Here is a 20343-nt window from a genome sequence, read left to right as displayed (position 1 = left end):
AATCTCTGTCCCTCTATTATCGGTCTCTAATGTATGTAGGATGTCTAGTGATTGTTTTTAAGAAATGCGGTCATTAGTTTAGGGAGGAGAGGTGTAAAAATGTGGGGAAAGAGGTGCATCTTAGAAGTCTTCAGATGCACTATTACTACTTTTCTCCACAAATACTTGAGCTATAGACAGCTGACCTAATCTACCTTCCAAAGTCTGTCATCTCCAAGGTGAGAAGACATCCGGCCGGAAGGCAGGTGCACTAGTCCTAACCCTGTCTCTGTCTCTAAAAGGTCACACAGTTCTTCTGGGCCTCAGTCCCGTCATCTGTAGTCTGAAGAAATTGCATTCTAGTGCCTTTCAGATTTAACATTATGTAATCCTTAGAAATACAGACTTTAACAGTTCTGGAATGCCTGGGTGGCTCCTTTGGTTTAAGCATCTGCCTTTGGCTGAGGTCATGATCCCAGGGTCCTGGGATCAAGTCCCAAATCAGGCTCCTCGCTCAGCAGGGAGCTTGCTTCTCCCTCTGCCTACCACACCCCCTGTTTGTAAGCTTTCTCTCTCTGACAAATAAATAAAATCTTTAAAAAAAAAAATATTGAACAGTCCTAAAAGTCTCTCTTCAACAGGCCTTTGAGTTCTCCATATGGTTGGTTTTAAACTTTGAAATTTCACCTAAGTATGGAGTTGCACTTTTCATGGTGAGGACTTAATGTCACTAATACTTCACTAAAGTAGTTGGAAGCCTGTGTATACCCACCACACTTTGTTCTAGACGAGTGTGTTTAAAACATAATGTAGCTAGCTAACCCGAACCCTAACTTACTGCTTCCCTCTGGCTATTTTGAAATTAAGCCGTCAAATTCAGAATGTGATATATACACACACGTGTCCAAAAGTCACCTCATCTCAAAATGCAAAGCGTTCTCCAGTATATAAACTACAGGGAACAGTTTACAAGGAACAGGTACAAGCGGAAGTTAAATATTTGCTCTAATTGCAAGAAATTCCTGTAGAAATGCAAGAGCAACGGAAGCAGGAATTCCCTAGCTAGTCTCCGGTCCCAGCTTCACACAGAGGTCATAGATGCTGCAGGGTCTTTCTTTACTTTGCCCTTGAGCCCCCTTTTAGGCTGTACAGAGTCAGTGCTAGGTGGGGGCTCGGTGCTCCTTCTTCCCTTGCTTCCCTTTCCCCAACCCCCAGAACCTAGCTGTATGCTCTATGCTGCTGACACCCACGTGGCCAAGGCCCCAGGGGTCTCTGGCCCTGATCGACAGCAAAAGGTGACTTTCACAATCTGACTAAGGCTGCCTGCTTTGCTCTTTTTAATTTTTCAAAGTGGGACATTTACAAGACAACAAAACCCTCCCCTCCTTTTTTTTCCTGCCAGATATGATGGGATCATGTGACAGAGCAGCCAGATCAAAAGCTTTAAGGCAGGATGGGGCCTAGTAGGTCCATGGACCGGTGAGAAGGTCTGGGGCCTGGAGCAGGGGGCCGAGAGGACAAGCTTGTGTACAATCATCGTGAGGCCGTTGTATGGACTTTGGCTTTTATTCCAAGTCCTCAAGGAGTCAGTCTAGTGGGAACATTGGCCAATGAACAGACCATTGCTGAATTATCTTCCTAAAACTCTTTGAAAAAAGGTCACTATGTTTTCTTAAGATCATGTGCCCTTCTAGCCTATTCCCAGGCATAAATGCTAGAAAAATAAGTGAAATACTAGTTATATGTTGCCCCTTTCTGGTTAATTTGACCCCTGAACAATAAAAGTTGATTCTTCTCCTTGAAATACACACTATCTCGTTTCTGTGTTACCTTCATTGGCTGTTTTTTGGAGAATATCTCTTCAGAGAGTTTGAACGCACACTTCAAGAACAACTGTAGTCTGAGAGCATGTCTGTTTGCGGTTACACGACTGATCAGCATGTTACACTTACCTATGGATATTTTCCCTGAATTCAGATTGAGCAGTCTGACTTTCCCACCGATGGGCAGCCATCCATCCCTCATCCCCAGACAATGAATAGAACCACTAACTTCTGTGGATCATTGTCTTCATAAAGCTGTTTAGAAAAGGAATTTTCAAAGTAAGGAGGGAGAAGGATGGGGAATGTTCTGTGGGCGATCATCACGTATAAGCTGTGTTTCTACGGTTCTGTTTACTTCCAGCTACAAGAAAACACACGAAACGCTGAGTCACGCAGGGCAGAAGGCAACTGCAGCTTTCAGCAACGTGGGGACGGCCATCAGCAAGAAGTTTGGAGATATGAGGTAGTGTGGGGCAGAACCATGGGGATGCTGCTAAGCCCTGGGCCTTCTGAGGGAAGGGGAGCTTTCTCTATGGGCTCCTCTTCCTAACACATTCTTTTTAAATTGGATTAACATGTTTTGTGGCTGATAATGATTGGTTACTGAGATCGATTTTTATAATGGGGAGTTTTCTGCTTGTTGGTCTGCTTAGTGAGCCTGGTCCCGAACATGCCCTTTCTACGAGGACATTACCTAGTAAAAATAGAAGATCCAGGGCTCCTTTAATTACTGGTAATAAGGGGGGATTTCAAACGAAGGCAGCACATACTGATTTTTCTTCATTAAAATTTAAACAGTAAGTTAAAATATGCATTCAGTGGACTAGGCTCTGATAAACCATTCCAGGTTACATTTTCGTATTCATCCATCTAGGCTTTTTTTCTATGATGAATACATACCTATTTATTCTTTTATTCCAAAAAGGGGCCATGGTATATAGTCCTTGCACATTTGGGTTATTTTCAATATTACATTTTATATCCCATTAGGGTGAACATCAGGATTTTGAACTGAGAACCAAGTGTCCTCCCTATAGGCGCTAGAGGAACTAGTGCAGTTTTGACCATTTTTATTTTCTATAGTATTTTTAGTAAGTTATCTCATAGAGAGTTGTTACTTTCATTTTTTTAAAAAACTTTTGATGTATACATTTCAAATGTCTTTTTTTTAAAAAACTGCATATAAATTTTCATTGGATTCTGAAACCATTTCTTAATTACCCTACAAACTTGATACCTAGAGGCAAATATTTATATCGTTCTGTTTAAGTTATTTTTGGTTTCATACACTACTGGATTGTGCCCCTCTACTACCTTAACAAGTTGGCATTTGTACAGCTAGAGTTAAGTAACTCCCTATGCATGAGTCTGAATACATTGTTTTATCTTCATAGTTGTTGATAATGTGATAAGAAAAGCAACTGAAATTTTTCAGAGGTTGCATGTAATGAATAGGTAAACCTTCTGGATTATTAATTAACCCTCATTTTATTACAAATAAAATTTGCTGTCATGTCAATGGCATTAAAACATTTATCTAAGCTAATTAAATAATTTCTCAGAACAGAAAATCCCTTCTTACCTGCTGTCTCCAAGAAAATATATTTTGCCATATTTATAAAATTTGTCCTCCACGTACTTAGTTGAAACCTTCACTGGAACTCTAGAACCACAGCATTGTACTAGAGTGTTATTTCTCCAAATTCAGGAGGCTTTACAAACACCTCTGAAGCCTGTTTACAATACATATTCCAGACTCCACCTCTTGGAGATCATGCCTCAGTGGGTCCTGGATCAAGGAATCTGCATTTGTAACAAGCTCTTAAGTGATTTGGTGTCAGGCGGTCAGGTTATGAGGAGGACCCATGTAACTTAGCTCACCTGTACCTAGGTGTTCTCAGTTACGAAACCATGTAAGAGTAACATGATCATCAGGTTATTATGAAAGTTGTAGAAGAGAGCTTGCCATTGATTAAGCACTCAATAAATGCTAGTTTTTATCCTAAGTGACCATCTCATTCACAAGGTGACTCCCACGTGTGGAAATGAGGGAGTGTACATCAGCACCAGGGCACTGTGGTATTTCACAAAGATTTTGTTCATTTTGCTAAGAGGACGAAAATGAAGACCGTTCATTAACTCAATATGTTAACACATTCCTGTTCATACACGCACTGGTTGTAACATCAAAATTGTGTTAACTTCTTTTTTTCTGTTTCAATGTGGCTTTTATTTAGGGTAATGAATGATGTTTTCCAGAAGTTTCAAACTTTCCATTAATTGTTTCTCTATATAGAGGATACAGTACTTTCATTATAAGCTGTGGCTAAAAATACTGGAGACTCAATGAGGGTCCTGTAATATGTTGTAGAGTTTGCAAAATTCAGACCTGTATTTTTCTCAAACTAAAACATCTAACATATATAACTGAGGATCAGTCACTATGAAAGCAACGAGTATTACAAAAAATTTTTAGTTTTCAATTACGCTAGAACAAGTAACATATGGGAAACTCATATTTGAAAATTACTTGAATTTTGATTAGTAAAGATTCTTAACTGAGAAAAAGTAAGTTTTTAATTTTTCATTTAAATTGATTTGCCAATTTATAAAACAATAGAGAAATTTAAGAGTTGTATCACATTTTACTTTGAACCCCTTTTTTAGTATAAAATATCATATTATCCTGTATTCCTGTTATTTATACTATAAAATTCCTTTGTGCATTCTGGGAAAAAATTTCTGAACTTGTTAAAAAAGATTGCCAGCAAAGTTCGGATACCAGTCATTTTTTTTTTTAATTATTACAAGTTAAAACTTACAGATTTTAAAAACTTAGAACTTGTACCAGTCATTTTTTTAAAAAAAATTATTACAAGTTAAAACTTACAGATTTTAAAAACTTAGAACTTGGGCCTTTTAATATGTTAATAAAAAGCACTCTGTGAGGATTTAAATTGATGTGTTTTATAAAAACAAGTCATATTTTTCAAGCTAAGATTCTCATTTTATCCCAATTGCCGTTGACTGCGTCCCCATCACCCCGTCAGGGAACTGCCCCCTCTCTTTCTCTACCTGTAAGATAACATTGTTCACAGCTACCTAACTAAAACGCTTCCTGCAAAGTTAAAATGGGGACACATGTATGAAAGTACTCTGAAGTGATGAAAGCTCTTGGAATCGTTTTTGTAAGAATGCCAGCATCTTTTAGGAACTTCTCAGTCAATCATTTGTTCAAACCACGTGTGAACAAGGAGATGAGGCTCTTTGGAGGAAGCATGGAACTTCTGTTAGAGTCCAACCCTCTCTCTGTAGTCATGAGAACAATAGTTAGAAGTGCGGCTTATAACAGGTTGGTACAGTGATTGTTAAGACACATTAAAAATATACTCCTAGAGAGTAATGAATGGAGTCAATGTCATCTTTGCTCCTGGGTTCTTGAGAGGGGGCACAAGGGTACTGCAGTGCTGATATGCTAACTCTGGTCCTGCTCTCTCCTATGCTGCCCGGGCTGCAGGTCTCACTCGATCAGGTAAGCAATGCCTCTAGGGCCCTACCGGCCCCTTGCGGCTCCCTTCCTTCCCAGAACCCACTGCTTTCTTCACACCGTGGGTGTTTCTCAGCCAAAACACTGGGTCTCTTTTCCTGAGTGTGTTCGTGCCCAGGGAGTCACAGAGCGTAGGGCATCTAATGTGTTTGAATTTATTTAAGCATATCGTTATCTCACTTCTGAATCATTTATACCAGCTTTCACTTGCTGAGCAGTCTCTTAGGAATACCTTCCTACATTCTCAGTTCTTCCCGCGTTGGCAGAGGTCCTCAGAACTGAAAGGCGAAAAAAGGAAAAGCAGAAGTTGAGAGATAGATGCTTTTATGAGACTTGTAAAGGTACAATCGAGAAACAGGAAATTATTTTCTCTAGATTGTTGTGTTTTTCTGAACGTCTTGTAACGGTTATGGGGATGGTTCACCTTCAACTTTCTGTACCTTCTGAAGTTGAAGAGGGAAAAGGTTACCAGAGCACCACACACATTCGAAAGTGTGCAATTTCCAGTTAAACCCTCCTTTAGCTGGAATCTTACTATATACTTTGGGGAGAGGTGGTGGATTTTTTTCTTAAGAATACTGCCTGTATTTAAAGGGATGAATAGATTGATAATGCTGATGGATTTCTTTTAGTAATTTCCTTTTTAAATATAATTTCTGGGGAAATATTTGCCTATATTTTCAAAGCGGAGTGGTGTCTAAGTAAGACCATAAGTACTCCCTGAATTTCTTTGTCCTTTTCTTTCTGAGTTCTAGTAAAGTACTGCCAATACTGGTGACCTCAGTGATGTTGTTGGGGAAGGGTGAGGCGTGTGATCCCTTCCTGTTAGCTTCTTGGGAGGAGAGACGCAGGGATGGTGTTGGAAGGTGTGATGGGGGAGCGCTGTCGCAGGACATGGACCCTTACGTAGGGCTTCCTCCCTCAGCCCAGCCTGGTTTCTGAGTGGAACTCACAAAGGAGTCACAGTTGATCCATCAGAGGGAAGATGAGCCAGCCATAGGATCAGTAGAGTGAGGAGGCTGGAACTCTTACAATTCTCAGAAATGTACAGATGTCCTAGAATGGATGCGGAGGTCCCTGCTGCCGGTGGGACTGTGTGGATTACAGTAGCCTGCTATGTGTTTCCTTGAATGTCTTAAGTGAACTACCTATATTCCTCTGGAGAGTTTCTCTACAACAGAATGATTAGCTTTTACCTGCCTTTGTGCCTTCCTAGGTACAGCTCTTCCTCTCTCCCTGAAAGAAGAAAGAAGGGAAGGGTGTGGGAGTTGAACCTGGGGAGGATGTCCACGGGCTGCTGGGCACACCTGGAAAAACCAGACATTCTCCTCAGATTTCCTGGCCTACCGGGAACGCACAAGAAGTAAAATAACACCCAACTTGGACAGTGTACTCTTCCTTTATAATCTTGAAAGCTGGATGGGCTGGCCCATCCTATCCAGCGAAAACAAATGTCATCTTGGTGGGGCGGGCAAGGAATACTTCTGACAGTTGAAATTGCTGTTTTAGAACTGGGAATAGGGAGTTTCTCATGTACTTATGTTGTGCTATCTTCTTTTTTCTTTCTTTTTTTTTTCTTTTAATCTGCTTTTGCCCTGAAGCTACTCCATTCGCCATTCCATAAGTATGCCTGCTATGAGGTAATGTGTGTATAAATTACTTTATATAATATCAATGCAGAATGTGTATGTATGAAGTATTACTTTTTATTGATAGTTACTTTGCGGAGCTCCCCCCCCCCCAGTAGGAAAGGAAATGCATTGACCTTACTGACCCAAAGACCTTACTGTCTTTCCCGACAGCCTTCAGGAGAAAAGCTAGACAGTTCTGTGGAAGTAGGGTGTAATGGGCTTTAGCTTCTTAAGTCCAGTGTCTCCTGATTTGTGTGACCTGAGACATGTTACTTACCTAGCTCAATCTCCATTCTCTTACCTGTTGTGTGACACAAAGTAACCTGTGTGACGCACATTCTTAGCTTAGGGCCTGGAGCCACCACACCTCCAAAGGCAGAAATATGTGCCTTATTTCAGCAGAATTAAATGCAAGCCCGGGAGAAGGGTTACACTGAAGGGAACAGCAGACTACAGCTGTAGAAAGGATACCACCACGATTTTTTAAGGTAGATGTTAAGGTGAGGTGTCTGTTAGGCAATGAAAACGTTATTAAAATCACTAGCTGGATGAAAACTTCTGAGAAAGACATTTCCCACTTCCGGTTTGTGTAGCTTAGTGAGGCAATCAGATAAAAGCACACAAATAGTAACAAGGTATGGAAGAATGAATGTCAGATTGCAGGGGCCTGGCGGTTGGGGGGGATCCGGAGATGCAGATTGTAGACCAGCTCTGCCAAGGATGAGCTTTGCAGCCTTGGGAAAGACATCTTACTGGTATCAGTATCTTCATGTTTAAAATAAGAAGCTAAAACCAGATTTACTGCTCTTCCCATTGCTCTTGCCCTGGACTTCCGTTGTGGGGGATATGGAGTGGGGGAGGGGGGCCCATGAGCCTTCCAAGACCCTTCCCTGCTTCAGTCCAAACTGTGCCTCTTCTACCTGCTTTATAGTATGTATTGTGGTGTGATGTGTTAGAGAGGGGGTTCGGTTGCTCTAAATGGTTTGAGACCACCACAGCCAAATTCTTTCCAGGGTCATTTGTAGCTGTAGTGATCTGATTAAATCTGAGTGAACAGTTTCTCCCTGTTCTCCAGTACACTGTCTAGTGTAACTGAATTAGAGGAATGTCTGTTTTATTATCCTGAGGATGTTTCTTCCACACTGAGGTTATATGGTTACTTTGGAAATTTTAGCCACCGTATTTGATTTCCCTAATTTGGTGCTACATAGGGAGCACAGATTCAAGATTACTTAGTCCATCTTTGAATGACTTGCACCCCTTAGCATAAAAACACTCAGATTGAATAGTGCAACCTACAGCTCTGAGCTTCTTTATATGTCATCTTTTTTTTATTAACTAGTTTTTTAAAGATTCTATTTATTTATTTATTTTGTCAGAGAGAGAGAGAACACAAGCAGAGGGAAAAGCAGGATCCCCACTGAGCAAGTAGCCTAATGTGGGATTCGATCCCAGGACATGGGATCACAGCCTGAACCAAAGGCAGACGTTTAACCAACTGTCTGTTAGCTTTTAAGTCTGGGTGTCCAAAGAAGTTCTTGCAAAAAATTAACACAGCTTTGCTTTGTGAATCCATTTAGTGGCTTATGGGTCAAATGTAGTCCTCATAATCTTGCCTGAAACTAACTTAAAAAAAATTTTTTTTTTCTTACTCATCTAACATATACCCATGAACCCTTCAGCTGAACTGTCTGGCCAGGGCTTGTGTCACTAATCAATGACAGGCAGGCACGTGAGCAGGCTTGCCCATATAAAACCTGCAGTGGAAGTAAGGGGCCAATAAATACATAAACTTGAGTCATTGTGGTAAAAATTCACTAATATTTCATCATGAAACAGCAATAGGAAGGAGGATTACTCATAGAAATTTGACTTCTGCTTGAGTTGTTTACAAGGTGTGGGGTCACCCATGGGCTCTCTGAACTCACCACGGTGAATCCCTACAGCAGAGATGCAGATACCTTTCTGACCATCTGGAGTGTCAGAGTCTCTGGAGGTAGTCTCTAACAAAGCCAAATTCAGTCCAAAACATATTACGGACGTTAGTTTCCTCTTGATAGTATTAGAGCCTGCTTCATTCCACACCATACAAATACCCATCTATTAGAACAGTTCTCCCTTAACAAAATTCCTCTAGGCCATTCGTCCTATTTCATTTCACCTGCACTCAAGAGTGAATAACAGGTGGCTTATCAAATAAGTAACATTCAGTTGAATTATTTGACCTGAAATTGATGGCAATCATTGTTGCTGAAAGCTGACATTGATACAAGATTTAAGATACAGTTTTAGTTCCTTCTTGGCTCCTGTTTCATTAGCTGGATCTGGGGATATTCTTTTTAATGGTGATGATGTCATGAAATCATGTCATGTGGCCAAATCCAGTCCAGAAAACCAAAACGTACTAAAATGAAGCATCTCATTCTTAAGGTAACAAGATGATGTATATAGAGTGTTTAACATAATGAATGAGTCACCAATAAATTGTCGATAGACTGAAAAGATTTTGTAGGTAAGAGAGCAAAGGTGTATCCTCTCCAGGAGGAAGAATAACATGCTCATAACACCATTTTGACCAAGCGTTAGACAAGTAATAGGTATATTTCAACTTAAAATATTGAAAGCATTGACTCCCAGAAACACTACTTCATGGAAATTGACCAAATGATTACTTTTTTTTTTTTTCCAAGTGATTACTTTTTAAGGCATGGAAGAGAAAAATTCATGAACCTTTTTTGTTTCCCCCTTGAGTTATTTCTGAAATAAATAACTTCAAAATTCCAAGTGGGAAAATTCTAACATGACATTCTTCAGACAGACTTTCCATTGCTCACCAAAAACAAACAAACAAAAAACAAAACAAAAAATGGGTTGGGAAAAGGAGTGCTACAATAGAAACAGTTAACTAGCAAGTGACAAATTAAGCTATCACTCCTTTGACTCATTGGGAATGATTTCCAGGGCACCTTGGAATTATTACGGCGGTGTCATTAGCAAATGCTGTCCTGTTTATTATAGGAATCTTTTACTTAGAAAATTTCCATGTCAGGTTATGGTTTGTGGCTCTGACCTAGCAGAAAGGAAAACATACTTTAAAAGCATGCTTGTCGTAGGTGGAGAACCGACAGCTGGCTCTGGTGCAGAGATGATGTTTACAGTTGAGAGCAGAAAGCCAGGCAGCTCGGTTGCTAAGACAGCTGGGTCTTTGGAGCTGACCTCTCTTTTTTTGTTATTTTAGGAATTCTCCTACTTTCAAATCATTTGAGGAGAGGGTTGAGACAACTGTCACAAGCCTTAAGGTACAGATGAAGTGAATTTTGTGTCATGGGGTCCTGTGAATCAGGACAGCTTAGTCACTGTGGTGGTTAATTCTGAAGGTGGGACCGCCAGCATTCGGGGCAGCCGGGAAGGCAGTCTGCCCAGAGTCTGTCTTTTTCTTCACATCTGAATCTATCCGTCATTCAAACTGGTATTGGAGAACGTTGATGGACCCTCACAGAGTTGTTCCCGTAAACCATTCCGGGGTGATCTCTTGTGAACATGAACTGGGATGTGTGTTCACATCTTTGCAGGCTTGAACTCTCTCGGGCTGTCCTCTCCAAAACTGGTATGTGAGAGAGGATTGTGGTTAGGATTGAGGGTATGTGAATTCTGAATTTAGAAGATAAGTGGAGGGTCGCCCACAGCTCATAGACCCTCTGGTTTGCACATGGACTAGCAAAAACGAACTTGGCCCCTGCATTGCGCTGCTTCCCTCCTCCCGTCAGCTACCCCAACCCATTTACTCCATTCCCAGACTGAGCGCAGCACAGCATGGTGATCAAGGAGGGAAAATCAAACTGAGTCACAACGAGCATTCTTTTGCAATAACACATTCAATCCCAGGTTTTCAAATGAAAATATGCCTGTGTCATGGGAGGTGTTAAAAAAAAAAGAACTTCATATTGGATTTGTCGTTTGAGTGTAGTTGAGTTCATCCACAAAGAAAGAAAGTACAAATAAAATCAGTCTAGTCCCAAAATGCACAGAACTTCTAATGCAGGAAAAGTCTTTGAAATGACTAAGATTATTTTTTTAAAGAGAGCAGTTAAATGGTGACTTACAGAGTCTTGATATTCTTAGCGCTATTTTGTAGACAGTCCGTTTCCGTATTTCCTTATCTGGTAAAATGAAGAACGAAGATGATCTTGAAGCAGAGCAAAAGCGGGTGTGTGCGCGTGCCGATCACCCCGCTGCTGCTGAAGGCTCGCCCCCGTGCGCATTCATGAGCCCGCGAGGATGTCGGGCATCCCTCGCTAGGGCTCCCGCGTGCTCTGATTGTGACTTGGAGAGTCTTTCCTCTTAGGGGCGGTTCGTTCATACAGTCTCCTACTTCTGCTTTATCGGGCCTGGGATGTGATGTTTAAGGTGCAAGAATGAGATGATGACTCAGCATTTCCCAGGCCTTGCTTTCATTTACCAACATCATTGCTTATTGAGTATCTGAGGACCCTTAGGAGCCATTGAATTGCCCCCACGTAGAGGGAAAACCTTTCATAAGGAGGGATGCGCAGCGCCTTGAACATTTCTCTTGCTAGAGTATCCAGTTTCAAAAGAAAGGGTTCAGAAAATCCTGGGAGTTAATTTCTCAGCATTTAGTTCTCAGCCTTAGAGAGTGGAGGGAAGATAGATTTTGCTGCTTATTAGACCAGTTCCGACATAGGGGAAGTTGTACTTTTTAGGTTTTCTTTAGAAGAAGGAGATACGAAGAAGCAAAAGAAGAATAAAGAACAACCTATTTTGCTTTGCTTTTAGGAAGCGCTGGTAAGCTCACAGCTCACGTGTCGTTTTAGCGTTTGATCCAGCACTCTGCGCTTCTCCCTTTTCTCTCTTCACTGGGACGGAAGGTGTAGAGCCCGCCTCCGCCTTCAGACATGAACAAAACGAACTCAGCGGACCAGATCCTAGCCTGTGTCAAGACTTCCTGAACATGGATTCAGTGTCTGCATGATTATCCCCGCGGTTTAACAAGACTCACATCCCACCCACCTCCTATGTCACAGCCGATGCCTACTTCCTCTTCTTCTGCCCACCCAGGCAATGGAGAATAAATAGCTAATAATTGTGCTTTGTATAAAACTTCCCACTCACTCAGTCACTGCAAATTCCTCATTCTTTTTCTTTCTCCAGGCTAAATAATAGATGTTTAACCCTTCTTTATATAGTTTATTTGCCGCATAGTTTTTTGTTCTAAATTTTCTTCAAAATTTCTATAACGTTCTTCAATTTTGGGCCCCAGGCTGTTTCCGGCTGACTCACAAGTCAATAAGGATGAATCAGTAAGGAAATGCCTCACAGGTCTTGTGCTGCGGTTCTATCACACGTTTTAAGCCCAGTTTTTAAAAACATCGCTCAAAAGGAATCACATTCATATTGGTATTCTATTAGAAATAATGTTCTGCTGGGAAGGGAAGTTCATTCTTGCCATCTCCTCACACAGTCTGTCACACACCTTGTGGGATTTATACCCAACTGATAGTTCTTCCTTTAGACAACTTGGTTTTCCAGTTCTGTAGACAACTTGGTTTTCCAGGAAAAATTTTCCATTTCATCACCATTATATAAAATTTAGCCCTGTTTGCCTTGGTCCTCGTAATACATCACTCTCTCACCTGAGGACTCTCAGCTGGTTTCACCTCTGCGCTCAATGAGCACACTTTCTGTTGCCTCTAAAATAAACAAGCATAGCAAGAACCAGCTCCTATGAAACCATAATTTGTTGTGCTTCACCATGTTCCAGTGAATCAGGAACAACTACATCCCTTCCAGCCGTTCTGGTCAGTCAGCCTTCCAGCCATTCTCTGAACCATGTCAAGCAGACCGTAGTTCTAGTGCACCTATTTTTGAAGAATTCTTTGCAGGGCCTGACTTAAAATCTTAAGAAAAAGATAAGATATATTTATTACTTCTTTGTGTCTTCTCAACGAGCCATATTATTATGAGAGATTAGGCGGCCCAACTCAATAATTCAAATAGAATTCTATGCAACCAACAATCATAGTTTTGGAGATAAAGTGACAAATGCCTGAATGAAGAGCCATAATGAAGGGAAGGGTCCAGAAAAGGTTTATTGTTCACATCTTTCCTGAAGCAACTCCTGACCTCAGTAATTGCTGTGGACAGTCATTCAACTCACCTCATTAGGAAACCCCTTTATTCCACTCAACCCTCTCGGTTAGAAAACCCCTTCATTGTGCTCCCTTTTTTTGCCAAATTGCTTTATTTTAAAACGATTTCCTCTTTTATTTTTCTATTTTGATTTGAGAAAAATCAAGAACTAGGAGAAGAGAAAACAACAAAGCCCGAAAGAAAACATCAGTGATTGGTATTCACTTGATTCAAAACTGTGTGTGACTTCTGCTGCAAAACAGAGTGCAAGTACAACAAAGAGGAGAATGGGATCTCTTAATAGAGTAGATTACATTGAATTGATCTTGTTTCTCTCTAGAAAGAAATAAACATAGTGAAAAGTCACATAGTTAAAAACAACCCCTGCTTCCCAGTGCTGGGATTACAGAGTAGAGGAGGAATCAGTCAGTGCTCAGTGCCCGAGGTCTGCAAATCAAGGCCGGTGGGCCAAATCCAGCTAGCTGGCTATTCTTGAATGGCCTGTAAACTAAGAGTGGTTTTTATATATATTTTTTAAAGATTTTATTTATGTGGCAGAGAAGGAGTGATCACAAGTAGGCAGAGCAGCAGGCAGAGAGAGAGGAGGAAGCAGGCTCCCCGATGTGGGGCTCGATCCCAGGACCATGAGACCATGACTTGGGACGAAGGCAGAGGTTTAACCAACTGAGCCATCCAGGCACCCCGGTTTTTATATTTTTTAATGGTTGAAAAAAAATCAAAGGAAGAATGCTATTTTGTGACATGTTAAAATTAAACTACGTGAAATTCAGTGTCCATACATACAGTTTTCTGGAAACACAGCCATGCTCATTCACTTAAGGGTTATTTTTGGTTGCTTTGCACAATGGTTGATTTGAGTATTCGTGACAGAGACTATGTGAATCCTAAGCTTAAAATATGTATTATCTGTCACTTTCCAGAATAAGTTTCCTGACCCCAAGCAGAGTAGAAAATTCGAGTTAGGAATTGAATTTAAAGAGGCAGAGAGGGGTTTTAGTGACAATTGGAGAAAAGCATATGCTTGTTTTTGAATGATTTAACTGCTTTTAAAACCTGGTTAGGTTTTTTAAAGGGCAGACCAGGCAGTAAGTGGTTATATCCCCTAGCATGAATGGTTCTGTGAGTGATCACTTTGGTGGCACCAAGGAGTAGACAGCACTTTGGGAATAGCAGCATTTTCTATTTTGTACCTTTCTTTTCCTCAACATGTTTTTCCATATTGGTAATGGCTAAAGGAAAACCAATGTCACGTTAATAAGACTTGCATTAGGTATTCTGTTGAAGGACTTTTTGAATAAGGAATTTTCCAAAACATTTTAACAATGTTTCTTAATATATTTCTTATAAATTGATTTCTTCCTGATTTTATTCTTATTACCAATAAAAAGCTGACATAAAGGGAGCCCCCTCAAGCATCATAACTTTGCATTTCAAGTCAGGATAATCTTTTAGGGGCAGCTGCCTAAAAAGATGTGAAGTAGCTAGTGCTTAAGATTTGAGTCCTGTCTACCTCTCAGAACAGAGACCAGAAAGCATATTCAGTGGAGCTGCTCAGTCTTTTCAAAAGCCATTTGTCAGGGATCCAGATAGCCTTTCTAAGTCCCAGTAGGAAGCCTAAATTGGAGTCACTTAAAGATGTTTATACCCTTTTTTAAAAAAGATTTTATCCATTTAACAGAGACAGAGCGAGAGAGGGAACACAAGCAAGGGGAGTGGGATAGAGAGAGAGGCAGGCAGAGAGAGGGGAGGAAGCAGGCTCTGCTGTGCAGAGAGCCCGATAGGGGGCTCGATCCCAGGATTCTGCGATCACGACCTGAGCCTAAGGCAGAGGCTTTAACCCGTGGAGCCACCCAGGCGCCCCCTCCCCCATACTTTTTAAGTTGAGAGAATTTATCTAAAATCCGGTTCTGTTTTGATTACATCTGTTCTCAGGGTCATGTGTAGACGAATGCACAGATCCGGATATGCTTCTGAAGGAACTGAGATTTTTAGATGTTAGGAGGAATGAAGAGAGCACCGCTAAAATTGTACCGCATTGAAGTTTTGGGTCTCATCCCAGATCCCAGTATGAATGGCATGCTAACACTCTGCTAAAGGAAACCAACTTCTCTACACCCCTTTACGTTCCCTTTCAAGAAAAAAATTATCCCTGAACTTAAGAGTGCTCGGTCTCACACAAACATTGCAGACCTGATGAACTAACTATGTTTGCACCTCTGCCCTTTCAGACGAAAGTAGGCGGGGCGAACCACGGCGGAGGCAGCTTCGAGGAGGTGCTCAGCTCCACAGCGCACGCCAGCGCGCAGAGCTCGGGGGGCGGGCCCCGGCGGGCCGAGGAGGAGGAGCTGCAGTGCTAGGCCCGCCCCCTGCGGCCGCCGCGGAGCCCCGGCCCCGCCGGCTGGGCCGACCAAAATCCCGCCCGGAAAAGCCCGCGCCTTGATGTTCTTCAAATGGCCCCTCCACGGAGTTTAATAAAATGATTTCCATTTTGTATTTGTGTTAATGATAGACCACGTGACCATCACAGTCCGTATCCGTAGATTGTCATAATTTAAAATGTCCCCACTCGAGCAGGTGGGGACAACAATTGGTTATTACCCTTGTCTTTGTGTAATGATTCGGCGTATATTTTCCAATCTTGTAGCTATTAATGATCGGTTTTGGTTTTCGCTTGGATTCTTTTATGTTGTGCATGTCTTTGAAGGCTTAGAGTGAACCCTTCCAGTTCGGTCAGGTGGGTGGGATGGAGTTTTTTCTGACCTTCCAAAGCAAGCCGGTGGGCTCACTGCAAATTTCATCAAACTGCTTGTGATCGCCCTCACTGGCATCAATTATGTATGTTTGTTTAAGCAATTAAAATGACCTGTTTTAATGAAGACTTTGAATTCTTTTTTTTTTTTTTAAGATTTTATTTATTTATTTGACAGACAGAGATCACAAGCTGGCAGAGAGAGAGAGGAGAAAGCAGGCTCCCCGCTGAGCAGAGAGCCGGACGCGGGGCTCGATCCCAGGACCCTGAGATCATGACCTGAGCCAAAGGCAGAGGCTCAACCCACTGAGCCACCCAGGCGCCCCAAGACTTTGAATTCTTAATTTCTTTATATCTTAAGGGCTGGTAATGACTTTAGGATGGTAGCCATGAATCTGCAGATGCTATTTTATTTTATAATTTTAAGATTTTATTTGAGAGAGAGCACGAGCAGGAGGAGGGGCAGAAGGAGAGGGAAAAGCAGATTCCTCGCTGAACAGGGAGCCAGAATCCAAGCTGGGGTCCTGCCCCTCTGTAGTGCTATTTTAAATCAACGTCTACTGCTAACTTGGTGAACATTAAAATGTGTTAAGTAATTACAACCTCAGCGACCCTACCGATTCTAAAATTCGATCTACCTAGAGTAGTAAACTTGGGTTAGGGAGATCTGAAAGGGGATGGTCAGAAAATAGGAGAAACCGAGTTCTGCTTCCCCTTCCATTTTTCAAATTGCTCACCATGAAGGAGAAAAGCCTCATATTAATACAATCAGATTTCTGCAGGAATTTTTACCTTCCACAACATTCGCTTCTCTTTTCTTCTAAATGGCGCCATACATTTGTTACTAGGTAGCAGACACACATCCTATAGATGCAATTTTTAAATGAACACAGAATTGACCCATTAACTTAAAATAGCAGTTTGATATATGTATATTATATAGCATATATAATATAATATGCTAGCTTTTATTCATGGTTTAATAAAGCCAGTCTGAAAAATTCTATTCAGATTAATGGAGCAGGACAATCCGCACATCTAACAGAAAATCAAGCTAGTTCAAAGCCACATGATCTCTGAGGCTTGTAATCTTAACAGAGACAGGTATGGGGCTATAATCTTGAACCAGAGTGGACAACAAAGTCTTGCCAGTGGGATCACTGGCATTCTCCCTAATTTAACCTTCCAGCATGTTGCTTGAAGCCAAACCCTGTCCAGCAGGTTTGTAATTTGCTCACCCACTGCTGCATGTGGCTGTCAAGCTCTGTGCTTAGTTTGGCTTTGCCTAGTGTGTTTAAAATGGTCACCTTGTAGAAACTCGCTTCTTGGCCATGTTCTTTTTGACTGCACTGTATTAGAAAAAGCAGTTACGTTGCTCTACACAAGTATCTTCATTCACCAACCGATTTCTGCTGAGAGAAGTCTCACCTGAAAACATAGTATTAACAATGGACAGAGAATCAAGATAATTCGTGTTCGTGTCTCAAAGCTTCAAATACGTTTTAGCCTCTCATTTCAAACCAGTCTTCAAAACTTTGAATTGCATCAGTTTTATAAAAACTGTATTTGTGTCAGCTCTATTAATTGAAAGGGGTTTTATTATTATTATTATTCACTCTAATCTGGGAGATAAGGGACCATGACATGAGTACTCTTTCGTCATACAGTGTGTGAAGCAGTCCATCACTCCAGTCGTCAGTAGGTGGGTGGTCTTAGCATAGACATTTCAGTTCCTCACTGTCTAATCCCCAGAGCTGCTTGTTTCTCCCTTACTTTGCCTGTGTGAGCTCCTCCTGACTTGACTTTCCCCAGGTTCTCCTATTGTGTCCCGCTGGGCTCAGTTCACATGCAGTAATTTAAAGTGTTCCCACAAGTGCTAAAGGTATTTGCACACCATGGGCTTAACCATTTACAAAAAATCACAAGGACTTCAGGTCAACAACATGTATACAAAATTTTATCACAACCTCCCAAAATTATATCACAACCCCAATAACCTAGAATTCCAATATGAATTGTGATTACAAAATAAACAGGCTTAAAAAAAAAAAGTAAGCATTTCTGTAATGTAACCATTTGCCACTTTTTAAATAGTGTTGCTTGATGGTAAATACTCATAAATTTATGCTTCAACTTTAGCCGACAACTTCCTTCTCATGAGGACTATGACTCTGGTAGGTTATGGCAGCAAAGCAATCTGCCTCTTACTCTGAATTACACATCTTCTTACAAAGTTGCTCTTGAGCCACAGAGAACAAAACAAACTGCATGCTTTATCACAGAACGTCTTGACAAACCATGCCATTCACGGTGGCCAACATGAAGAGGAAACACGGGAAGTCTAAGCTGCTGCTCAGTCGGTGTTCACTGTTCCAGAGTTACCCGTCGGGCCCGGAAGGCAGCTGCACTTTACTGCAGAATGGTGCATAAGGTGGTTGTGAACTTGAACTGCAACACCCCCTCTTGCTTATTATCAAATCCAAGTGGGGGCAGGTGCAGGGAAGAGGACGTTGCAGGCGGGTGAAGAAGTGATTTTCACACGAAATGTAAAAAAATGACTTCAAACCTGGTAGTTGGATACAATTTCAAACTAATATTTGGTAACGTCTTATGGTTATTCGATAATCTCTAAGAATGGTAAAATTCTTTATTCTACACGTCTGACTTTTTAGTTCATACCATGAAGTATATGTATCAAGGCAGTAAAAATAAGATCATCCTAATCCCCTGTGGGAATCATCCCAGTCTCACTTAGAATATGAAGACTGGCAAACCACGTAAGTAAAACTGTGGGGTACAGAGGCTGCTTTTCCGCACAACCTCATCAGTCATTCATCACAGAGTGCATTATCACCACCAGACTTGAGAGGAGCAGGTTGGACATTCTGTTAGAATTGACATTTTTCAAATAGAAGGGCACTGAGACTTATCTAACAGCTGGTGAAATGCCAGTCTACAAGGGAGAAACAAGGAACTGTTTTAACAAAGAACACCCCGTCCCACCCCAGTCCTCTTCCCCGCCTGAGCTGTGCCCCCTCCACCTTCCCCTGCGGCCCTGCCTTTCCCCTCTCTCCTTTTGAGTGGAGTAGTCTCTCTTCCTCGCTGCAAGGAGGTAACACATTCTTTTTTGTTGAGTTCAACCCAATAATAATTTTCTGTACCATATCCTAATTTAAGGATTTGTCATTCAGATCAATTCCAGGCAAGTAGCATGTATCTCCCAAGAGGAAAAAAAAATTTTTTAAGTGATAATTTAACGATTTGGCTAGTGAATTCAATAGCTATCTTTTTCTATTGCTCTTCATTGTGTTATTAAATGGTATTGATAGCACCATTACATTTTCTCTTCTTAAACCTATTGCCCCAGTAAGGAAGATTTAGAACTAAGTATAAACTTGGTAGGTCGATGGAAAATGGAGATAATGATGACCAGTGACCAGCCGTATTAAGTCTGACCCAGTAGAGGCTTCCTACTCTGAATTTATGAAAATTACAGCAGGCAAAACATCCCAAGTAAAGCTTCAGAGCCCCAGAAAATCTGGTTATAAATATTTGAATTTTTATCTGTGATTATTTTATGGATATATGTTCATGCCAGGAGAAAAAAAAAACTCCAAAGTTCTGATATGATGCAACGGTATGTTGAAACTAAGCAGCATGGCTCTTTTCAATGCAGAGTAGCTCTATGTACATGTGTGTTGCTTCTGAAAAGATCATGCACTTTGCTTCTGGCAGATTGGGTATCCATGGATACTGCAAAGAGTTTCCAAAGAAACGCCGCCTAGAATATTCTCGCCACACCAGACTCACAGGCCTTCACATGGAAACTGACATTTGAATTAAAGGGACAGACATCATCGCTTCACACCGAGATACTGGGCGGATTCGCATGGGTTGTCTTCATTTAAAGGCCAGCAGGGTAGGTTACTCAACCAAAGAAAGGAAATGAGGGGAGGAAACCAGGCCAATGTTCCCTACATGAGGGGCAGCGACCCCAGCGACTCTTCTGATTACAGATTTCTTACCTGGTGATCAATTTTCCTATAAATCAAGGTCTATTTATAAATCAAACAACAGGAAAAAAATTACAGAGGAAGACAAGTGGCATTTGACATTGTGTGCCTGAATTTACTCCCAAATGACCCAATGGATTAGGGGGAGAAGCAGAACCTGTTAACAGGTTTAAAAGTCTATGATCAAGGGCTTAGAGCGGGTCACAGTGAAATGAACAATGTGGCTCCACAGAGTGATCGTCTGAACAAAGCAGCATTTCGTAAATGCGTTGTGATACGTTCTCTTCCTTGGAGGCTTATCACTAAGTCAGCCGAAGAATCTGTCCTCAAAAGTCATCATGACTTAATTTTCTATCATTTCATGAATTGGGCCTTCAGGGCTGGAGGTGTTAAGAATAAGATTATTTAAAATCTCCAATAAATATTCCAAAGC

At 41.3% G+C, this 20343-nt stretch overlaps 1 protein-coding gene across 10 annotated transcripts in view; it reads left to right on the top strand.

Annotated features, from left to right (window-relative positions):
* Positions 1-16024, top strand: part of TPD52L1 (TPD52 like 1) — a 98633-nt gene extending 82609 nt beyond the window's left edge. For 2 of the 10 annotated variants that reach the window (XM_013063342.2, XM_013063369.2), the window contains exons 4-9: positions 2164-2265; positions 5320-5334; positions 6951-6989; positions 10219-10279; positions 11775-11783; positions 15377-16024. In XM_013063342.2, coding sequence (XP_012918796.1) covers positions 2164-2265; positions 5320-5334; positions 6951-6989; positions 10219-10279; positions 11775-11783; positions 15377-15505 — 355 coding nt within the window. In that variant the 3' untranslated portion in view covers positions 15506-16024. The remainder of the gene's footprint in view (positions 1-2163; positions 2266-5319; positions 5335-6950; positions 6990-10218; positions 10280-11774; positions 11784-15376) is intronic. The other 8 variants (XM_013063350.2, XM_004740123.3, XM_013063361.2 and 5 more) reach the window with 8 other exon arrangements.
* Positions 16025-20343: the final 4319 nt, after the last annotated feature.

The sequence above is a fragment of the Mustela putorius genome, unplaced genomic scaffold (genome assembly GCF_011764305.1).
Source record: "Mustela putorius furo isolate JIRA1106 unplaced genomic scaffold, ASM1176430v1.1 tig00003863_pilon_pilon_pilon, whole genome shotgun sequence".
Lineage (NCBI taxonomy): Eukaryota > Metazoa > Chordata > Mammalia > Carnivora > Mustelidae > Mustela > Mustela putorius.
Note: the sequence above shows the minus strand (reverse complement) of the source record. Positions and strands in the feature narration are given on the sequence as shown.